Raw genomic sequence first — 18,830 nt, forward strand, 5'->3', positions numbered from 1 at the left:
TTTGCAAAGAAGGGTTAAGGAAGAAACTGGAAGTTGCCATGAATATTACTGTAATGCTTTGAATTGAATTTATATAGGATATGGAGAGATTACTGAACTTAGTAGATATTATACATTCATCACAAGAAACCAAAATGAATGCTGTTATGAAGTCTCAGCTAGAGGAGTTTTGGCGAGGCTCTTGTTACTACCTGCAAGAGGATGCCTCAAGGACAAGTTGGTCATTTTCACTTTATCACAAATTATCCTTGGTCCATTTGACAGATCAGCTGTCATTTGATTCATCTGAGAAACTTGAAGAGAAACACAAGACAAGTTTATTTTATTATATATTCTTTTTTATTATTTTACTTTTGACAAGGAAGAAAATTTTGGTATAGAACAGAATCTCAAACTTGCCATTTGCACAAATAAAGATATAAAAGGAGAGACAACTAAGGAGCCAGTACCAGTACTGTCTCATTGGTTATTTACAAGTCACTATGCACTAAACAAATAGAAAAGCATAGCTCTAATTCAAATATGTTCAAACTGCTACATCTACATGTGGAGGACATTCATATGAATATATTGAAAAATGAATTTCTTGATTTGGAATTTTCTGTGATTTATGATCGATTTTAGAAGTTCATCTTTTGAAATTGGGACTGGTTCAGAAAAATTGCTACCAGCCTGAAATTTGTCAGTTAGAAAACCACCTGTTCATCATAGTCCCTGAGCCATAAACATTCTGAAATTAATTAGGCATAAAGTTCAAGTATTGATGGTCATTTCCATATAAAAAACTCCAAATTTGGCCCAGCCAATTGCTCTCAGCAAAAATCACAAATCAGACTGTCAGAATAGAGAACTGCAGTTTACCAACAAACAGATTTTGTCATTTTGAAAGGAGAATTGTGCAAAATCAATTGAATTACTTGTATGAAATTTTGTAGATTTGACCATTTCCAAAGAAGGTAAACTAGTGTCTTACTAATTTAAGTCTTCTTCTTATTATCTTGTACATGGTGAAATAACTTATCTTATCCATGACCTCATTTTATTCAAAAAAGAGAGAGAGCTGACATTGCTTTTTTTTTTTTTTTTGCCTCTTAGTCTAGTAATTGGAGATGGAAGCATACAAGGAAATGAACAAATGATCAGATTACGAAGAAAAATTGTAGTGGATTTTTTTACACTTTTTATTGTTTTGAGAAAAATTGTAGGTGGATTTTTTCTAATCATAGATACATGAAATTGTGTGTTGAATAATGAGGTACTTTGATTTTGTAAATATGATACTTGGATAATATGATATTATTATCGTGTTATTTAGTAATCTTTTTATATAATTTAGTATTATTAATTGGAATTGTGGGTGTTTATTGTACTAGTTTTATTGTTGTGATTTATTATTTTCATCATTCAAAGGGGCATCTCAAATAAACAAAAATGTTTCTGTCTCTAGGAGCTAAACATTTTCAAGGGTAGTCTCTTGGAAATATTATGTCCAACTATAAAATAATATAAACTGAATCAATAAAACATTTCCAAGGGTGTGCTCCAGCATTTTCATGGGCCTCAGCATAAAATAATATAAACTGAATCAACAAAGTATTTTCAAGGGTATTGTGCTTCAGCATTTCCATGAGCCTCACTATAAAATAGTATAAACAGACTTACCAAAACATTTTCAAGGGTAGTCCCTTGAAAATAATATGGGCTCTCAATAAAATATAGTATTCGTTCTGTTTAGCGGGTCATGGGTCATGCAAAAGTATTTCCAAGGGTGGATAGCAAGCATTTTCAAGGGTTGGCATCAGGGATTTCCATGCGCTACTATTTCCAATGGCCTACCCTTGAAAATAGTTAAATGTGTCAGCAAACTCAATTTCATTTCCAAGGGCCCTTCTTATCCTTGAAAATACAGATGCTACCCTTGAAAAAAACGGAAATTCTAGTAGTGATAGCCCCTCTGAGATTGTTCAAGAACTTTCAAAGCTCTGCATGAAGGATTAAGAAAATACGAATTTAATTAGATAATTTAAGTTTTCAGATAGATTATACAGAAATTCATGGAAAGATTAATTTGGTTAGTTAGCTCTTTTCTATATCGAGAAGGTTAATTTACAGCTGAAATTTTGTAAGGGAAAAGTACACAAATTCTGCCTTATATTTTTTTTATTTGTTGGTGATTTTTTTTTTTTTTACCTGATATAAATATATAATGGTAGAATTAGCGGATCACAATGCGCAATCTCTCAATTTTGTTTCAAATTATATCTTTTCTACAAATATCATATTTATTCAAGAGTGAGACTATAATAATATAAATATTTCGGATTGATTTGTAACACAGATCTATATTTCTATTTAAACTTCAATAGTTGATTTGAGTTGTTAAACATAATTTTTATATGACAATATTCATGGAAATCAAATTTTATATTATTTTAAAATATGTTTACATTTTTTTAAATAGGTAGAAAATTATTGCTTTGCCAAGAATTCTTTGATCTAACTTATCTAAAAAAGATTTAAAAAAAATATAAAATTTAGTCTTCAAGTAATTTTTTGTATAAAGATCATTTTTAACGATTTTGATTTGAGCATTCAAAATAGAGATACAAATTCTCTGAACGAACGATCGTAAGAGCATCTACATCCTAGCAACTCAAATAAATTCCTAATAACTGTTAACAACTCTTTAGAAATTAATATCTCTAAAGTTTCTAACTCTCACATTTCTAAAATTAATTTTAGAGTTTCTATTAAGACATGTCAGCAACAAATTAAAACTGAGAAACAAGTTGAGCTAATAATTTAGTCAGTATAGAGTTTATAAACAGTTTCTTAATAAGAAACTTTACTGCATAGTTTTTAAATTCTCTCAAACTGAATTAAAAACTGCAACTTTATATTAGAAACTTTAATAATATCAGAGATGTAGATACTCTAATATGCATATTACTGTGGCCTTACTCTTTTTTCAAAGGTTATCTTCTCTACATACATATATGATAATTTCCCTTTGGGAGATGATCCTCGAACTAATATATCAAACTCAATTTAGATGATAATATCATAAATTCGTTATATGCCATATGCCAATATCTGCGCAATGATTTGGAAATAATAATATTCACGTTTCGTTAAAATAGTACGACAGAAATCTAAATCTTTTAACGGGCCCAAAATTTTCATTTCCTCTATAAATGGGCCTTAAACTCCGTCGTAGAGATCTCACACTTTAAATGGGCCTTAAACTCCTTTCTATATATACTTGCACGAAACTTGAAGGATCCAGTGCATTATAGTTTTGGGCCGTCTTTACTCGGATTTTGATCGGACGGTCATTATGGAACTCAACGGTTCATTACCTCAGAGAACCGGACCGGGCGGTTCGAGATCTTGCCGCCAATGTCCCATAAATAAGAGAATGCAAAAATTAGGAGGCGGGAAAAGGAAAAAGAAAAGGAGAGAAAATTTGGGGATCTCGCTTTTGAGCTTTAACATCTTTCAGTCTCCGATTCCGACTTGCTTTGGATTCCACTCGACAGATCCATCTTCGTTCTCCTCTTAATCAGTTATAAACAAGCTTGAAGGAAGAATCAGCGTAACTTAACGGTGAGTCCCTTCTGATTCTGCTTCAATTGTTGTTTGGAAATCACCCAATATGATAATGGGATGACGATAGATTCTCCAAACCATGATAGCAACAATGAATTGCTTCAATGGTAGAAGGTCGTAATTTTAAGTAAGGTACCCCATTAGCGACCCTCTCCTGGGTAGCTGTTTTTTTCTTCAAAAGGAGGTGCTAAATTGAAGTTCAGTCCAATCACATATTTTGTGTCCTTTGAATTGCAATTGGTTGATCTGAAAAATAATTAAAGGTTTCTTGCTTGACTGGAGCATTTTATCGAACAGGTTACGGGCATTGATAATTTTAACTTAGGGAATGTATGCACGAAGGGCGGCTCAGCTTTTGCAAGAGCTATCCACCTGCGAAGAGGGACAGCTTCCTCCATACAATGTACAACTTTCTTTTTTAATTTTTTGTAATACTAGTTAATTTGTTGCATCCTTTCTGCATCAATTGCAGGAATGAAAAGAAGCCTAAACATATTATTTGATATTTCTTATGGGACATATTTGACCTTAACTAAGTTACTATGAATCTCACTTTTATTGAATGAACTCGTACTATAGAGTGACAAGTTTGATCAAGTAATAAGAGAATGCGAAGAGCACAGTAAGCAGTTCCAGTCCTTGATCCGGTAAGTCAGGTTTGTATTTTCTTTCAACGTTTACCAAATGATTACCTGCGGATTGTTCCCATTTGGTCAATATTATCTTGTTTGCAAATCATAGGGAGAAGAATGAAAAAAATTCGGATATAGAAGCGAAAAATGAAGATCACTACGGTTCTTTCATTCATCATCTCTCTCTAATCCGTAATAAAAGATGCCTCATGGCTTACGTGTAAGCATCTAATCCTGCTCAATACAGCACATTTCTTAGTCAAAACAAATATATTTTTTTTTATTATTAAAGACTAGATCTGAGCTTTGTCGTGGATTTAATGAAGGTATAAAAGAGCAGAAGTAATTCAAACTTACAGGTGGAAGGTGGGGCGAGTGCTTCCCAATGAAATACATGATAAATTAAATTTTGCTGAGCAAGATTATTTCAAGAATCACTGTGCTGTCATTGACTCCTACACAAAGGACCTCGATTTAGATCTAACTGTGGTAAATGTTTTCTCATTTTGTTTCCTTTTGAGCATATATACATGGCCGCTAAAGTATAAACTAGGGGGAATTTCATGTATACCCCTCAATAACCTCAAAATTACGTACTCCCCCCTCTTTAAATTCATAATATCAATTTTTACTCTTCTAAATTTAAAAAACTCACAAATTACCCAATATATTGCTTTTTTTATTAAAACTCATTTTAAATTTAGAAAAACCCACTTGGGTATGTAAATAATTTTTTTATCAATATATTGTCAGCTGGCTTCTTGCCAGCTGACCTTCAAAAAAAAAAATTTATAAAGTACCTTTTTTACTCTTTATCATAATTCATTTTATAGTTTGAGTAAATTTTACCCAAATGGTAGTGACATTTCTAGAATTTATGGGCCCTTTGTATTCTGATTACTATATTGCTCCATCTTTCAATCAAGTAATCAATAAAAATCTGAACAAGTGCTAGCATGGATTGAGCAAATATTTTATAAAATACATTCCACCAATGTGGTTTACTCCAAACAACACTGATATTCTTGTCTAAGATTTTTATTAAAAGCTGCTAAGATGGAAACAAAATACCTTACTAATCTAGTTTGGGCCTTCTATCACGTTAATATAAATTGACTCCAAAATAAACTCATTTCAGCTTGGATTGTTTACACATCAAATTAAAGGTATAAAGTAGATCAAAGAACTTTGGTTTCTGTTAATTTTACTTTTTAATTATAATATATTGGTAGGATATAATACCGCCAAAGGACCCATATATCAGAGTGCGAGTAGTCAGTGAGATCGGAGAAGTAAGTCTTGGGGACCATTCGGTATCTCTCTCCAAGGACTCCCTGCATTCTCTTAGGAGAACAGATGCAGAACCTTTCATCTCTCAGGTACTTTTGCACACTATCCTGTCAGTGCTGCATTGCCGTATCCTCTGAGATATCTCAAATTTTCAGTTTATCTAACATCTTTTTTTTTTATTTGTTCAAATAAATAATTGACTGTGCTGCAATTAGGGTCTGATGGAGGAGTTCATGGAGTAGAAGTCTGGATTCATGCCAGAAGGTGGTAAGCTCTTGGAACAATTTCTTTGTTGAATGCATATGTAGCAATGAAGCCTGACAAAAAAAAACTATATATTGTTAACTGCAGCTACTATTCATTATTAGTAAAATTACTGGTAGGTGTGTTCATTGGGTCCGGTTTATTTGGTTTTTTACCGAACTGAGGAAGTTTGGATTAAATGGTTCAGTTTTTCGGTTTAAATGGATCGGTTGTGTTGGATTTTCAGATTACTTTTGTTTAGATTTTACAAAAAACCAAAAAGACTGAACCGACCAAGCTTATGTTTTATATATAATGTATGTAATGTTAACAACTTATATCTTGGTTTGAATATTTTGAAACATCTATATATTTTGTATGGAATTAAACAATGTATTGTGATGTTGACAACTTATATATATAATTCTTATTTATTTCTATGATAATTAAATGTATCTGTGTATGTATTGAGTACTTATCTTTTAAAATTGAATAAAATTTTGATTTGACTATTTTAATTTGGTTTTAACCGAACAGACCCGATGAACACCCCTAAGTACAGGTTCTATCACTGACATTTTCCGGTTTATTTTCCAAACTTGTAGGCAGAAATTAGTGTAAACTATAAGGAGCTCACTGCAAATATTGAAATTGCTGAAGTAGTCTCTACCAAGTTTTCAAAATAAAAAGGAAATTGCTGAAGTAACCTTATTATTTTTATCTCCACATCCAACTAGACCACTGAGCTTGTAAGTTATAACTTTAGCTGGCTGACAACATTTTAGTTTAATTCTTTTATTCAAATTTGTTGGGATATTGTGTGACATTACTTCTTTTTATGGAAGAAATATTCTTGTTTTATAGATATTTTTAATTATTTGGGTCAAGTTACCTATTGCATTAAAGTAAGTTTGTGTTGCAACAAATGGAATGGATACTTCGGGCTTGGGCTTTCTTATCCCATTGGTCTTGAATTCAGATACAGTCAAGTACTTGACCTTATAGAATGATATCCAGACCGTTTATTTTAATCTGACATGAATCCGAAGACCCTAAACCCGAACTAAAATTGCTCAGCTGGAATTCACATAGGTAGTTGTGTTACCTGAGGGGATACTCATTGGTCTTGGGGTCTCTAAAAAGAGAACAAACTTTAATGAATGCATACTCCACTTGTGTTGTTCATTTCTTTTTAATAAATACTTTATTTTTTGTTCAAAAAACAACCTACAGACTAACACAGGAACTGAAATGCAAGGAGTTAAGAGTGCAAGCATGTAAAACTGGATAATGTGCATAATATTTTTTTAGTAGACAAAACAATGGTAAAATTGCATATCACCAAAGATACGTCAAATGTTGAGTTTGAATCTGAGATATGTTTGTTATATATTAGTACAAATCTTAAAGGACCCCGCACATTACAAACTTGGCCGGATTCAAACTCAAACAGTGAGTAACGCAGAGAATTCGGAATCTTGATATCACCTATCACCTACTTTATCTTGATATTATCTATTTTCTTAAAAAGAGGGTTAATTTTTGGTATACCCTCCAAGACTTTTCTAATTTATTATATATCCCTCCACAATTCAATTTATCTAATTTATCACCTAACTCTTGAAACTCTTTCCTTTTTATTCATTATACAGTAACTATGAAATTAATTTTAGTTAAATCTCTAGTTAAAATAATAAAAGACAAATTTGCCCTTTCTTGTAAGTTGATATCTCCTCCCTGTGCTCTCTTGTGACTTGGGATTATATTTCCTTCTCTCACAATGAAACAACTCAATTTGCAATATGGAGGTCTAACACTAGCGATTGGGATGATCTTTTGAAAATTAATTTCTAACATTGGCCATTGCCCTTCTATATTAGGGTATGTTTGGATGTACTGAGAATAGCGAGAATAGTGCTATTCCGATCCATTTAAACATACTCAATTACTATTTGGAACAACGAGAATAGGGTTGTTCCGCTATTCCTACAAAAAATCGAAATAGCAATTGATGTTCTCAAATGTTCAATTCCTCCATCGTTATTCTAAATGTTCAATCCAAATAATATTTTCGCTATTCCGAATAGCACCACATCAACACTATTCTCATACTTTTTCAAAAATCACTATTCTCATCTACTATTTTTAAATAGTAGCTATTCTAGCTATTCTAGAGGCATTCAAACGTAGAGTACTATTGGGCGTAACATCAAGCTAATGCCTTTCTTTTAAAAAATATGGGCACATCCACCAATTTCAATGACAGATTATAATCTTTACAAATCCTTGTTAGCAAGACCGAATACAGGGCAAAACAGCATGGTAGGCTATCAGATGTTAAAACCATGCCGTGTAAAAACTCCATTGGCTTCTCAATTTCACCTTTTCTTGTTTTTTCTAGGAAAACCCGTAGTTACAGTGCATTAATTGAAAATAATCTGAACAAAGTTACATTTCTACAAAAGTAAAATAATTCTAAAATAAATACTACCAAACTAATTTAAATCACTAAAGACAGCAGCTATCCGTCCCTTCCAATTTGCAAAAATTGAAAACATGGAGAATCAATTGGTAATTTTTTTCATATCCCTGTGACAGCCTTGTCTCCATTTACCGGCAGCTTCAAAAATGACCCTGTTCCGTCGTTGTAGCCCAGAATTTTACCAGCGATCATTGCTTCTTACTCCCACGCTATCCAATTTAGAGATGTATTGTTGGATTGGAAGAAATCTTGATTGAATTGTATGCATCAGGCTCCTGCCAAATCTTAGGTATTTTTTCCCCTAAATATAAGAATACTTATGCAAGGGGCAGAGGTGTTTTCTCCCAAGATACAATGTATTACATAAAATTCCATTATAGCCTTTATTTTTCTGCTCAGCGCCTTCACCATTATTTTTCTCCTCGTGATTTTGATGTGCCTCCGCCTCCGCTGTGTCCATGCACCTCTGCCTCTTACAACATTTAAATCACAGAAAAATGGCAAGGGTATAATGGAAAACAAATAAATCACACGATATGTAATTGTAGTTTATTAACTCAAAAGGTAAATAGAAAAGAAAAATGAGAGTTGAGTGATATATTAGATATAATCAAGAGTACAGGGGTAAATAGAAAACTGAACAAGTTTTCAAGGGAAAATTGACCCTAATTAAAACGAAATTAAGAAATTGATACTGTAATTAGGACATCAACATTTGGTAGACTGTGCCCCAAATTAGAGACAAATCAGACCTTTTTATATGGCTAAATTGGAGGACCACCTTTGGAAGCATTGTACAGTTTTGGGACAGAAACCACAATTAAACTCAACATCAGATTTGCATAGTGAACTTGCATGCAATCAGAAGGCAGCAGCAGCAGCAGTCTATAGTGTGTGATCAGAGAGCGACTGGACCATTTTGTGGGACGTCACCACTACCCACCCACAGCCTCTGGTACGGGTACCAGCTAGCTTTAGCTTGGTACCAACAATAACCACAATCAATTATTGTCCCTTTATTTCCCCACTTTAGATTCTAAAATTAAATAAAATACACTTCCTTGATTTCTTTTGAGAATTATTTGTTGGTACAGAGTAGGCAGAACCCTAAACCTTTCAAGTGAAGAATGCTGAATGTTCCTTTTGAGTATTACCATAACAGAAAAAAAAAAAAATTGATAGGTTGATAGCTCAACCAACAACTTTTTATACTTTGATTCATAATATCATATTTATTCTTCAAAAACTTGTGACATATAATTATTCTTGTGTCACAAATAAAAAGATAATAAATTATTGATTATGCTATTTACTTTTAAATTTTTTAATAAAAAGAAAAATTGGTATATAAATTTACGATGAACTTCAATAAAAGAAAGGACTATATAAATTGAGATATTTGTAAGTTTTAAAATTTTAAAATTATGTATATATTTCAAGATTGAAGGGTATAAATTAAATTCCGAAATTTTTATTAATAGAAAAATAAATAAAAAATATCGACAATGGGGAAGGGATTTGAGGAAATTCGGCATATAAGAAAAATGTGACAGTTTATAACGTCCCCTGGACGTTATACACCATCACATCCTACTTAGCGAAAAAGATTAATCCTTAACTGAATTGCAAAAAAAAGGGACTTTATTGTCTATAACATCCAAGAAAAAAAAATTCCAGAATGAAGATGAGAAAGAAAAAGATAGGGCGCGTGGGTTATGGGGATCAGGCGTGTGGGGTTTTATTTTTTCTAGCCGTGATAGACAATGAAGTCTCTTTTTTTTTGCTGTGATAGACAATGAAGTTCTGTTTTTTTTCTTTTCATTGTTTAGTTAAAGGTTAATCTTTTTTGCGAAGTCGTGATTCTCTATGACGTCCATTGGACGTTATGAACTATTATGTTTTTTCTATATGTCGAATTTCCGCTAATGTCATTTTCATTGTTGATATTTATTTATTTTTCTATTAATAAAAATTTCGAAATTAAATTCATCCTATTTACTAAATTATGTTGTTTAAAACGATGCATTTGCGTGGGGCTATGTTAATTAATGATGCCGTTAAAAGAAAACTGCACAGATTTCTCGGGTAGCAGTGTTTCGTTTCCTCCAGAAATGAGTTGTCAGTTTTGGGGAGAGAGCGAAGAGAGAGAACTCGAAGTCTGCTCTGCTAGCGGACAACTGCGTGCAGACAAGCTACAAATCCTAGTTTCTTCATTTGCATCTTTCTAGGCTTATCCTTCCTTCTTGTTTGATTGGCCTATTATTATTATTACTTGGCATTTTGCTGTTTTTATCATCTACACGTTAATAATTAATGCGGTTGGTATAATAGTATGGCTATCTTTATTGAGTAGAACTAGGGTGCTCTTAAGCTTATCAAAGTTTTGATGAGCTTAACTCTATAACTCATCAAATTGATTTCAAATGACGAATCCGAATCGTTGAAACCTGCCTACCTTATGTGTGATGCATCTACATGTGAAATTTTTAAACATTCGAATTAATTTAGTATAAAGTCAAGCGGTCAAAATTAGAAAGTTAATAAATTAATTTTAGTGCATTCATTTTTTGAATGTTTTTGACCGCTTGACTTTATACTAAATTAATTCGAATGTTTAAAAATTTCACATGTAGATGCATCACACGTAAGGTAGGCGGGTTTCAACGGTTCGGATTTGTCGTTTGAAATCGATTTAATGAGTTTTAGAGTTAAGCTCACCAAAACTTTAGTAAGCTTAAGAGCACCCTAGTTCTACTCATCTTTATTTATATTTTATATTAGGAAAATTTTAGGTGTATCGTTTAAACTTTTAAAATAACTAATTTGCCTCTTCTCAAAACCTCTCCTATGTTACACACCACCCCCTCTTCTTCCACCATAATCACAAAATTTGCAAATTATTTGTGAATTAAACTCGAATAATTTATTTTTTTGGTGATGCCGAATCGAATGCTGAATTATTAGGTTGACCGAACTTTGACCAAATTAAATCCGAATAATTTGCGAATTTTACGAATTTTTTTTTCTGAATTTTACGAATCATTCGCGAATTTTTTCTGAAATTTTTCCAGAACAATTTTTTTTGCTATCTTGCAGGATTGAGATATTTGATTCAGATAATTCCGAATTACTCCCGAATTATACCCGAATTATTTTCGAATCACAAATTTTTGACCTCGTCGAACTGAATCCGAATAATTCATTTGTCACTATGCCCCACACCACACCACACACACACACACACACGGAGAGATGTTGTGTTGCGTTTGTAACCCCTCCAAAATCTAGATGCAAAATTGTAACTTCACATCAAGTGGTGTCTTGGTTTCCATTTTAGTAGTTGAACATAAATGATAGCCCGTCCGAACCGCACATTCTCTTGATATGAGGACCTGCTGTGTCAAAATTTTGTTGTCCAGCATTAACCATATGAAAATATGTACCTTCATTGGAACTTGATTTTCCACAATCTCTGTTGATTTGGTGCGATAATTCCATTGTTGTGCATCAATTTGTATGCCGAGGCACATGAAAAAATCTCCAAAGATGTCCACTTCCATTTTTTAACCCCCACTCAAAAACTGGACTTAGTTACATATATTTGATTGCGTTCTCAAGAAGATATGAAAAAATTGAAATCCTAAATTTGAAGAGGAGAGGGAGAGAGATGAGAGTAAAAAATAAAGGGTGTATTTGTCAGTATAATTTTTAAAATAATTAAATTAAAGATTAAATGAATAATTGTGATATTGGATAAAATTTTAAATTTTAGTGGAAATATTGAATATTATGATGTTTACATGGAAAAGTTAGTTATTTTAAAAGTTTACATGCCCTTTATTTTATAGGATACTGTAAGATATGATATCCGATTTCGAACTAAGTCACCAACCCTCATTCTCTTACGCAGAGACAATCACATTCAGATGCAAGTGTTGGTCTCATTAGATGTTTTAAAACGAACAGACAATGAATACACGTGAGTAGAAATGGAATAGGATAGAATTATGGAAAAAAATGAAAATAAAATTAGAAAGAAAATATACACTTTAGTCTCTTTCTATTTCATCCGACTATTTTATGAGAGAGATGAAATTATAAAAAAAAATGTTTTTTTACATATTTTTTTTCTAACAAAAGTAGAAATAACCCACCAGTTTTATTAAAAACTAGAATATTTTTTACAATATTTGTTCAATAGAATAAATGTGTATTATTTTTCCGCTTTTTATTATTTTATGTATTTGCATAACATATTCTTATTGAACATGAGAGAATACAAATTGCAAAGTTACTTGTACATATATGTAAAAGAATTTAAGTCAATCTATAGTGTTATTGTTTTTTTTTTATGTGCTTTTGTTGTATTTTCTCTCAATATTTTGATAGATATGATCTACTTGTCTCTCTGTGTATATAATAGTAAAATAATTGCCACTAGTTCTCTTTCATAAGAGTTTGATTTTATATTAATCGAATCATAGGATTTATTAATATTATAAAAATATTCATTATAAATAACTTCAACAAATTAACCTCATACATTTTTAATTGAATCCCAGTTGTTACATCATCAGTTCCAACTAGTGTAGTAATATTCAATCTATTCGGCCGAATATTCTTATTCGGTTGCAATCCGAATAGAAATCTATATTCGGTCAAAATATGCGGTTTAGAGCATATTACCGGTTTAGAGTATATTAACAATAATAAAAATACCGATTTAGAATATATTAACATTGATTTATACCACACATTACCAGTTTAGAGTATATTAACGGTGATAAAAATATCTGTTTAGAGTATATTAACAGCGGTTTATACCACATATTACCATATACTTGTTTATATACATATGAATTCTCATTTAAAATTCACATATATAAATCCATATAAAAATTCATATATACAATAGTTTTCTGAATACCGCATATAAACTGAATATTAAAACACTAGTTCCACAACCAACTCCTCAAAAATATTCAAGCATAATTTTTCAAAAATTCAAAAATACACTTTGCACTTGTTAAGTAAACATTATTATGATTGCACTCAATTATCGCAGGGATCAAAATATTTAATTTTTGTCGGTTAGTACGTGTTTGGACTTGTGACAGATGTAATAGTCTAATAGGGAAAATATTAATACTTAACAGTAACCTCGGCTGGTACTTTATTACTTTCTAATGGCGCATTATTATTTTGTTCTTTATTTTTAACTTAACGGGTATCTACCACTACCAGTCGTTGGCTAATGGAAACAAGCTAGAGTCACGTGACCGTCACCTGCTCCTCCATCCTGACTATTGGTTGGTTGACTATTATTTTCTAGGTAGTGGGATTGGTATGGATTTATTTTATAATAATAATGATGATGATGATGATGGGAGGATTCATGTGGAGTTAGGGGGCTGCTTCCTGGATGTAGAATTTCAGCGATGATTTATCGATTCTGATTGACTTTGATTCTCTAAAAATATTTTTGGTTTCATAATATTTAATTTGTAATTCGGATTAAATTTAAAATTAATATAAGTTAGAGTATTAAGAAATATATCTAAATCAAAGTATTATTTTTATCAAGTATTCAATTAGTTAATAGATTTAAATTTAATTAGCTATTTAAATCTAATTCGATAATTTTTTTTCCAGCATCCTGAATCCGGCACTGATGATAATAACGAATTTAATTGTGCAATAAAATTGTACACAAGTCATTCTCAAATTCTACAATGTAACACAATTATAAAGAAGTATGACTAATATAACATCAATGTCATTTCAGTCTATATAATACCAACTTCAAAATCTATCAAATCGGATTCAAATGGTGAATTCAAACCGTTCAAACCAATTTACTTTATGAGTGATGCGTTTACATGCAAACTTTTTATATTTTCGAGTTTAGTATCAAATCAAGCGGCAAAAAAATTGAAAAATGAATGTATTAAAATTAACTTAAAAGCTCAAACATTTGACCGCTTGACTTGATACCAAATAAACTCAAAAACTAGTAAATTTTACATGTAAACGCACAACTAATAAAGTATATCGATTTGAACGGTTTAAATTCACCATTTGAACTCAATTTAATAAGTTTTGGAATTGATATTATATAGACTGAAATGACACTGATGTTATATTAGTCATACTCACTATAAAGTGCTGTCGCATCCATAGATGTAACAAATTTTGAGAGTATAAAAAAATTAAGTTACATGAATCAATTATCATCAGGTCACAAATTCCGAGTCAAAGAAAGGTTGCAGCTTTTCTCCACTCCCTACAACGTCCTTCGGAACAACTACGCACTTTTTACCTTTCTCACCTCATTTCAAATCTTCAATTCAATTTCAAACCCCTCCATACTCCATTCCTTTTCTTCTCCTTGTATTCCTTCTATCCGTTATCTGTAAAAGCTTTCTCTTTCTCTTCTGTTTGTTGTCTCCGAACAGTTACAAGACAACCAAGCAGACAAAAAGAAAGAGCGTAGCTTCCACGCCGACTCCACTTAATTACTATTTACTTACTAACCGTTAGGATTCATTAAACAAACATCAAGTCCCAACGGTCATCCTCCCCTCTCCTCTTTTATTACAACCCAATCTAATTCATGCGTTATAGCAAGCTATACGCTGCTGCCTACACTACACTCCCAACTCCTATCCTTTAATCATGCCTTTGTTTTCTTCCCTCCATTAACCCTCAAAATACAAATTTTAATAGCCCCCACAAACCTACCAATCACACTAGTACCACAGATGAAACACTTCATATGGACTACTTCTCATCATTCCCTTTTCCCAAACCAGTGGAGCCACACAAGCATTGCCTTCCATTAACGCTATTTGGAGAAATTTGGGGTTTACGGCCTTTCAGAAATAAAGCTCGAAACTTTGATGCGCTTTTCGTGAGAAATCCATTCGCCGATAGAGACGTTAGTGGTGGTGCTTCTCCTTTTTGGATTTCTCCAGTTTTTGGAGAAAGAGCGTTGTTTGAGATGGAGAAGGATGCGGATTCGTACAGTGATTCCGAGTGTCGCGGTAGTAGCTCTAGCTCAGAGACAAATACAATGACGAGTGAATGCCCACAGGGATTTGCTGGAGAAGAAGTGGAGGCGAAGGAACTGGAGAGTTGTATCGGTTGGGAAATGAAGAAGGATTTGATTTCTGATTTGCGGGAAGACAAAGAGAAAAGCCAAAAAGGAGATCTGGAAATGATAATAGCGAAGCAAAAACGAGGTATCTTATTCTTTTTAAACTTTCACCTTAAAGAACTTTTCTTGATTAGTAGTTTCACATGTTTATACCAAGTTTCATAAAAAATATATTGTATTGATTTCTTTGGTAATTAATTAATTGTGCATCTATAGAAATTGAAATGATGAAGGAGAAATTTTCAAAATTGCTACTTGGAGAAGACATGTCAGGCTCTGGAAAGGGGGTTTGCACCGCATTAGCCATCTCAAATGCCATTACTAACCTCTGTGGTAAATAATCCTTTTATGTTAAAACAATCTACTTATTTCAAAAAATATATATATGTTTTTCAGTTTTTTGTTAATTTTAAGAATTGTTTTCAGCAACAATGTTTGGGCAATTATGGAGATTAGAGCCGCTCTCTTCAGAGAAGAAATCGATGTGGCGCAGAGAAATGGAATGCATTTTGTGTGTTAGTGATCATATTGTCGAGCTGATTCCCTCGTGGCAAACTTTCCCCGATGGATCAAAGCTTGAGGTAACAAACAAATAACATACATATTAAATCATTTTTATATATTTAAAAAATTCTCTCTGGATAATTAGTCAGTTTGTTATTTCGTATATTTCAGGTGATGTCGTGCCGGCCAAGATGCGATATTTTCATGAACCTTCCTGCATTGCGGAAACTAGATAACATGCTTCTTGTACAATCTCACACATTTTGTTACATTTTTTGATTGATAATTGCTCAATTCACCTAGTGCTAATTACTAATACTTCTTAAATTTTTGTAAATCAGGAAATACTGGACAGTTTCAGTGAACCAGAATTTTGGTACGTAGACCAAGGGATAGCAGCGCCTGATTGTGATGGATCGGCATCTTTCAGGAGAACCGTGCAACGCCGTGAAGAGAAATGGTGGCTTCCTGTTCCTTGGGTCCCACCTGGCGGTCTAAGTGAGGAGACCAGGAAGCAAATACATCACAAGCGTGAATGCGCCAATCAGATTTTGAAGGCTGCTATGGCAATTAATGGCAATGCCTTGGCTGAGATGGATGTGCCAGTATCTTATCTCGAATCACTTCCTAAGGTTTGTTTTATATCTTTTCTGTTGTAAGGGGAATTTTCACAAGGACCCCTTTTAATTATGAAATTTTGGGAGCAGCTTTACTTTTCATTTGTTAGCACAAATGGCCTTATTGTTAAGATGTATGAATCCCGCATTAAAGAAATTTAAGATTTAATCATTGGATTAAGGAAACTAGGATTAAAACTACACTCATGAATCATGAGACACTTCTTATAAATGCCCCTAAATTGAAAGCCAATTTTTGGGAAGATCCAATTAGAAATATAGACTACTTATTTAAATGGATCCATAAACTTTTGAAAAATTGCAAGTTGGCCCTTGTAAATTTGGTAAAGAACAGAATTAGTCTAGTACTGTGGTACTGCCTTTTCATAATAGAGAAATGAGAAAAAGAAATTCAATAATTGCATTTGACAGTGTAGGAAATTTTGTGAATTTGCTCTATTATAATGTGTTATCATCTGTGTCTTCTTGCTTTGAAGTTTAACTAGCTTATGCAATGCAAATAAACAGAACGGAAGAGCGAGTCTAGGTGACTTAATATACCGTTACATTACCTCGGATCAATTCTCGCCTGAGTGTCTGCTAGACTGTCTTGATCTATCGTCAGAACACCACGCGCTAGAAATCGCTAACCGGGTTGAAGCATCAGTCTTTGTATGGCGCAAGAGGACTTCAGTTAAACCGCCGAGTCATGCCAGCCGAGGTGGCGGCAAGTCATCATGGGAGATGGTTAAAGATATGATAATTGATCCAGAAAAGAGAGAGTTGTTAGCCGAGAGAGCCGAGGGGTTGTTAATTTGTCTAAAACAGAGGTTCCCCGGTCTTACACAGACAACCTTGGATATGTGCAAAATTCAATTTAACAAGGTTAGTTAACACTTCATACCTGACTGCAAATTATATTCTGTCATTTTTGTTGACCAACTTTGTTTCGTCCGTTTCACTTATTATTGAGTCTGACTAATATTACATTAAGGATTGACCTGTGCTATGGATCCATATCTCCATTTTTTATCTAAACTGTTAAATATGATCTTCATATAAAAAAATACTTAGAGACCAAATTTTACATTTTTAATTTTTATAATCTTTTTACTATTTGTTTAGATAGGTAGAAAATCACTTGATGTGAAAATTCTGGACCATCCAAAAACAGTGTGATTTTCTACTATCTATAAAATAGTAAAAAATTCTAAAAGAAAATGTAAAAGTTCGGATTGATGTTTGAACTTTGAAAATAGAGATATGAATTCATAGTATGGGCCGATCTCTAATATGCATAGCCTCACTCATTATTTATATATAAGAAAATACATAATTTTTCTGTTGTATGTTAAAAATTTCAGGATGTAGGAAAATCAATATTGGAGAGTTACTCAAGAGTGCTAGAGAGCCTTGCATCAAACATAATCTCACGGATCGATGATCTAATTTATGTGGATGAGGTGACGAGGCACGCGGATCCTCTACAACCAGTAGATGGAACAATCGGGTGCAACAGCAAGGTTCTCGTCTCATACTCGGTGTCTGTCTCAGGCACTCCATTCACCACTGCTTACGCCACACCTAGCTTCTCTCCCACAGCACTTGTCAGCTCGGCAAATGGAGAGAGAGCTATGTTGATCGATCGCCGGTTGTCGACTAATCGGGGGTTTGGTGTGAAAAAAGTTCTTACTGAATATCTTGGAGCGGAGGCGAATGCCAAGAACAGGAACATTGCTTGATTGTGTGTGTGTGTGTGTGTGTTGCTATGAACTGTAGTTCTCACTGATTATTGTACTATAGTGAGGATTAAGTTTAAGGCTCATGACTAATTTTGTTTCTTTTTTTCTTTATGATGGTGTGGGTTTCATGGTCAAATTAGTGTTTGTCAATTGTTTCAATTCAAAACTAAACTAGGTGTCCTTAAGTTCGCCCCTTGCCCCTTGTGTGAACTTTATTTCAAAACTTATTGAAATGACTTCAAAATTGGTCGAATTCAAACAGTTAAAAATAATTTACAAATTCGGAATTTGGATTGACAAGTCTTTGATTAATGTATGATGAAAACCATCTATTCACCTGCAAATGTAATAACTAGGCCCATTAGGCCCACAACGGCCCTGCATTTACCCATTATTTAGGCCCAAAATTCTCAAACTGAGCAAGATTAGGTCCCCCTTTATTTATACCTAAAAAAAATTGAAAAAAATTAAAAGAGCACCGGCCAACACCACACAAAGCACCGCTTGAAAACCTGGCAACTTTAAATTGGCCACTGAGGCTAAGTGCACCTATCA

General features: G+C 33.0%; 2 protein-coding genes across 3 annotated transcripts; both read left to right on the forward strand.

Moving 5' to 3' along the window:
- Positions 1–3,436: 3,436 nt before the first annotated feature.
- PSF1 (partner of SLD five 1) lies at positions 3,437–6,635 on the forward strand. 2 transcript variants are annotated; one of them, XM_078298276.1, is made up of 8 exons: positions 3,437–3,606; positions 3,907–4,012; positions 4,189–4,256; positions 4,351–4,461; positions 4,568–4,730; positions 5,474–5,620; positions 5,747–5,798; positions 6,384–6,635. In XM_078298276.1, exons 2-7 carry the CDS (start codon positions 3,938–3,940, stop codon positions 5,771–5,773), a joined length of 591 nt encoding a protein of 196 aa, XP_078154402.1. In that variant the 5' UTR covers positions 3,437–3,606; positions 3,907–3,937; the 3' UTR covers positions 5,774–5,798; positions 6,384–6,635. The 2 variants fall into 2 exon arrangements, with proteins under 2 accessions (XP_078154402.1, XP_078154410.1); XM_078298284.1 differs by having other exon boundaries at positions 5,747–5,795; positions 6,384–6,463.
- Positions 6,636–14,687: 8,052 nt separating this feature from the next.
- Positions 14,688–18,382, forward strand: LOC144573129 (rop guanine nucleotide exchange factor 7-like). Its single transcript, XM_078322826.1, has 7 exons — positions 14,688–15,497; positions 15,629–15,745; positions 15,839–15,993; positions 16,088–16,162; positions 16,258–16,548; positions 17,062–17,418; positions 17,898–18,382. The coding sequence occupies exons 1-7, from the start codon at positions 15,032–15,034 to the stop codon at positions 18,273–18,275; spliced, it is 1,839 nt and encodes a 612-aa protein (XP_078178952.1). The 5' UTR covers positions 14,688–15,031; the 3' UTR covers positions 18,276–18,382.
- Positions 18,383–18,830: the final 448 nt, after the last annotated feature.

This window comes from Carex rostrata, chromosome 2, assembly GCF_964058835.1.
Source record: "Carex rostrata chromosome 2, lpCarRost1.2, whole genome shotgun sequence".
Classification (NCBI taxonomy): domain Eukaryota; kingdom Viridiplantae; phylum Streptophyta; class Magnoliopsida; order Poales; family Cyperaceae; genus Carex; species Carex rostrata.

What these genes read in the sequence shown, in the direction of transcription:
- PSF1 (XM_078298276.1), top strand. Translation starts at nt 3,938, where the DNA reads ATGTATGCACGAAGGGCGGCTCAGCTTTTGCAAGAGCTATCCACCTGC. An exon ending in TCGATTTAGATCTAACTGTG is followed by an intron (nt 4,731 to 5,473) that starts GTAAATGTTTTC and finishes ATATATTGGTAG; the next exon opens with GATATAATACCGCCAAAGGA. An exon ending in CAGAACCTTTCATCTCTCAG is followed by an intron (nt 5,621 to 5,746) that starts GTACTTTTGCAC and finishes TGCTGCAATTAG; the next exon opens with GGTCTGATGGAGGAGTTCAT.
- LOC144573129 (XM_078322826.1), top strand. Translation starts at nt 15,032, where the DNA reads ATGGACTACTTCTCATCATTCCCTTTTCCCAAACCAGTGGAGCCACAC. An exon ending in AATAGCGAAGCAAAAACGAG is followed by an intron (nt 15,498 to 15,628) that starts GTATCTTATTCT and finishes GTGCATCTATAG; the next exon opens with AAATTGAAATGATGAAGGAG. An exon ending in TGCCATTACTAACCTCTGTG is followed by an intron (nt 15,746 to 15,838) that starts GTAAATAATCCT and finishes AATTGTTTTCAG; the next exon opens with CAACAATGTTTGGGCAATTA.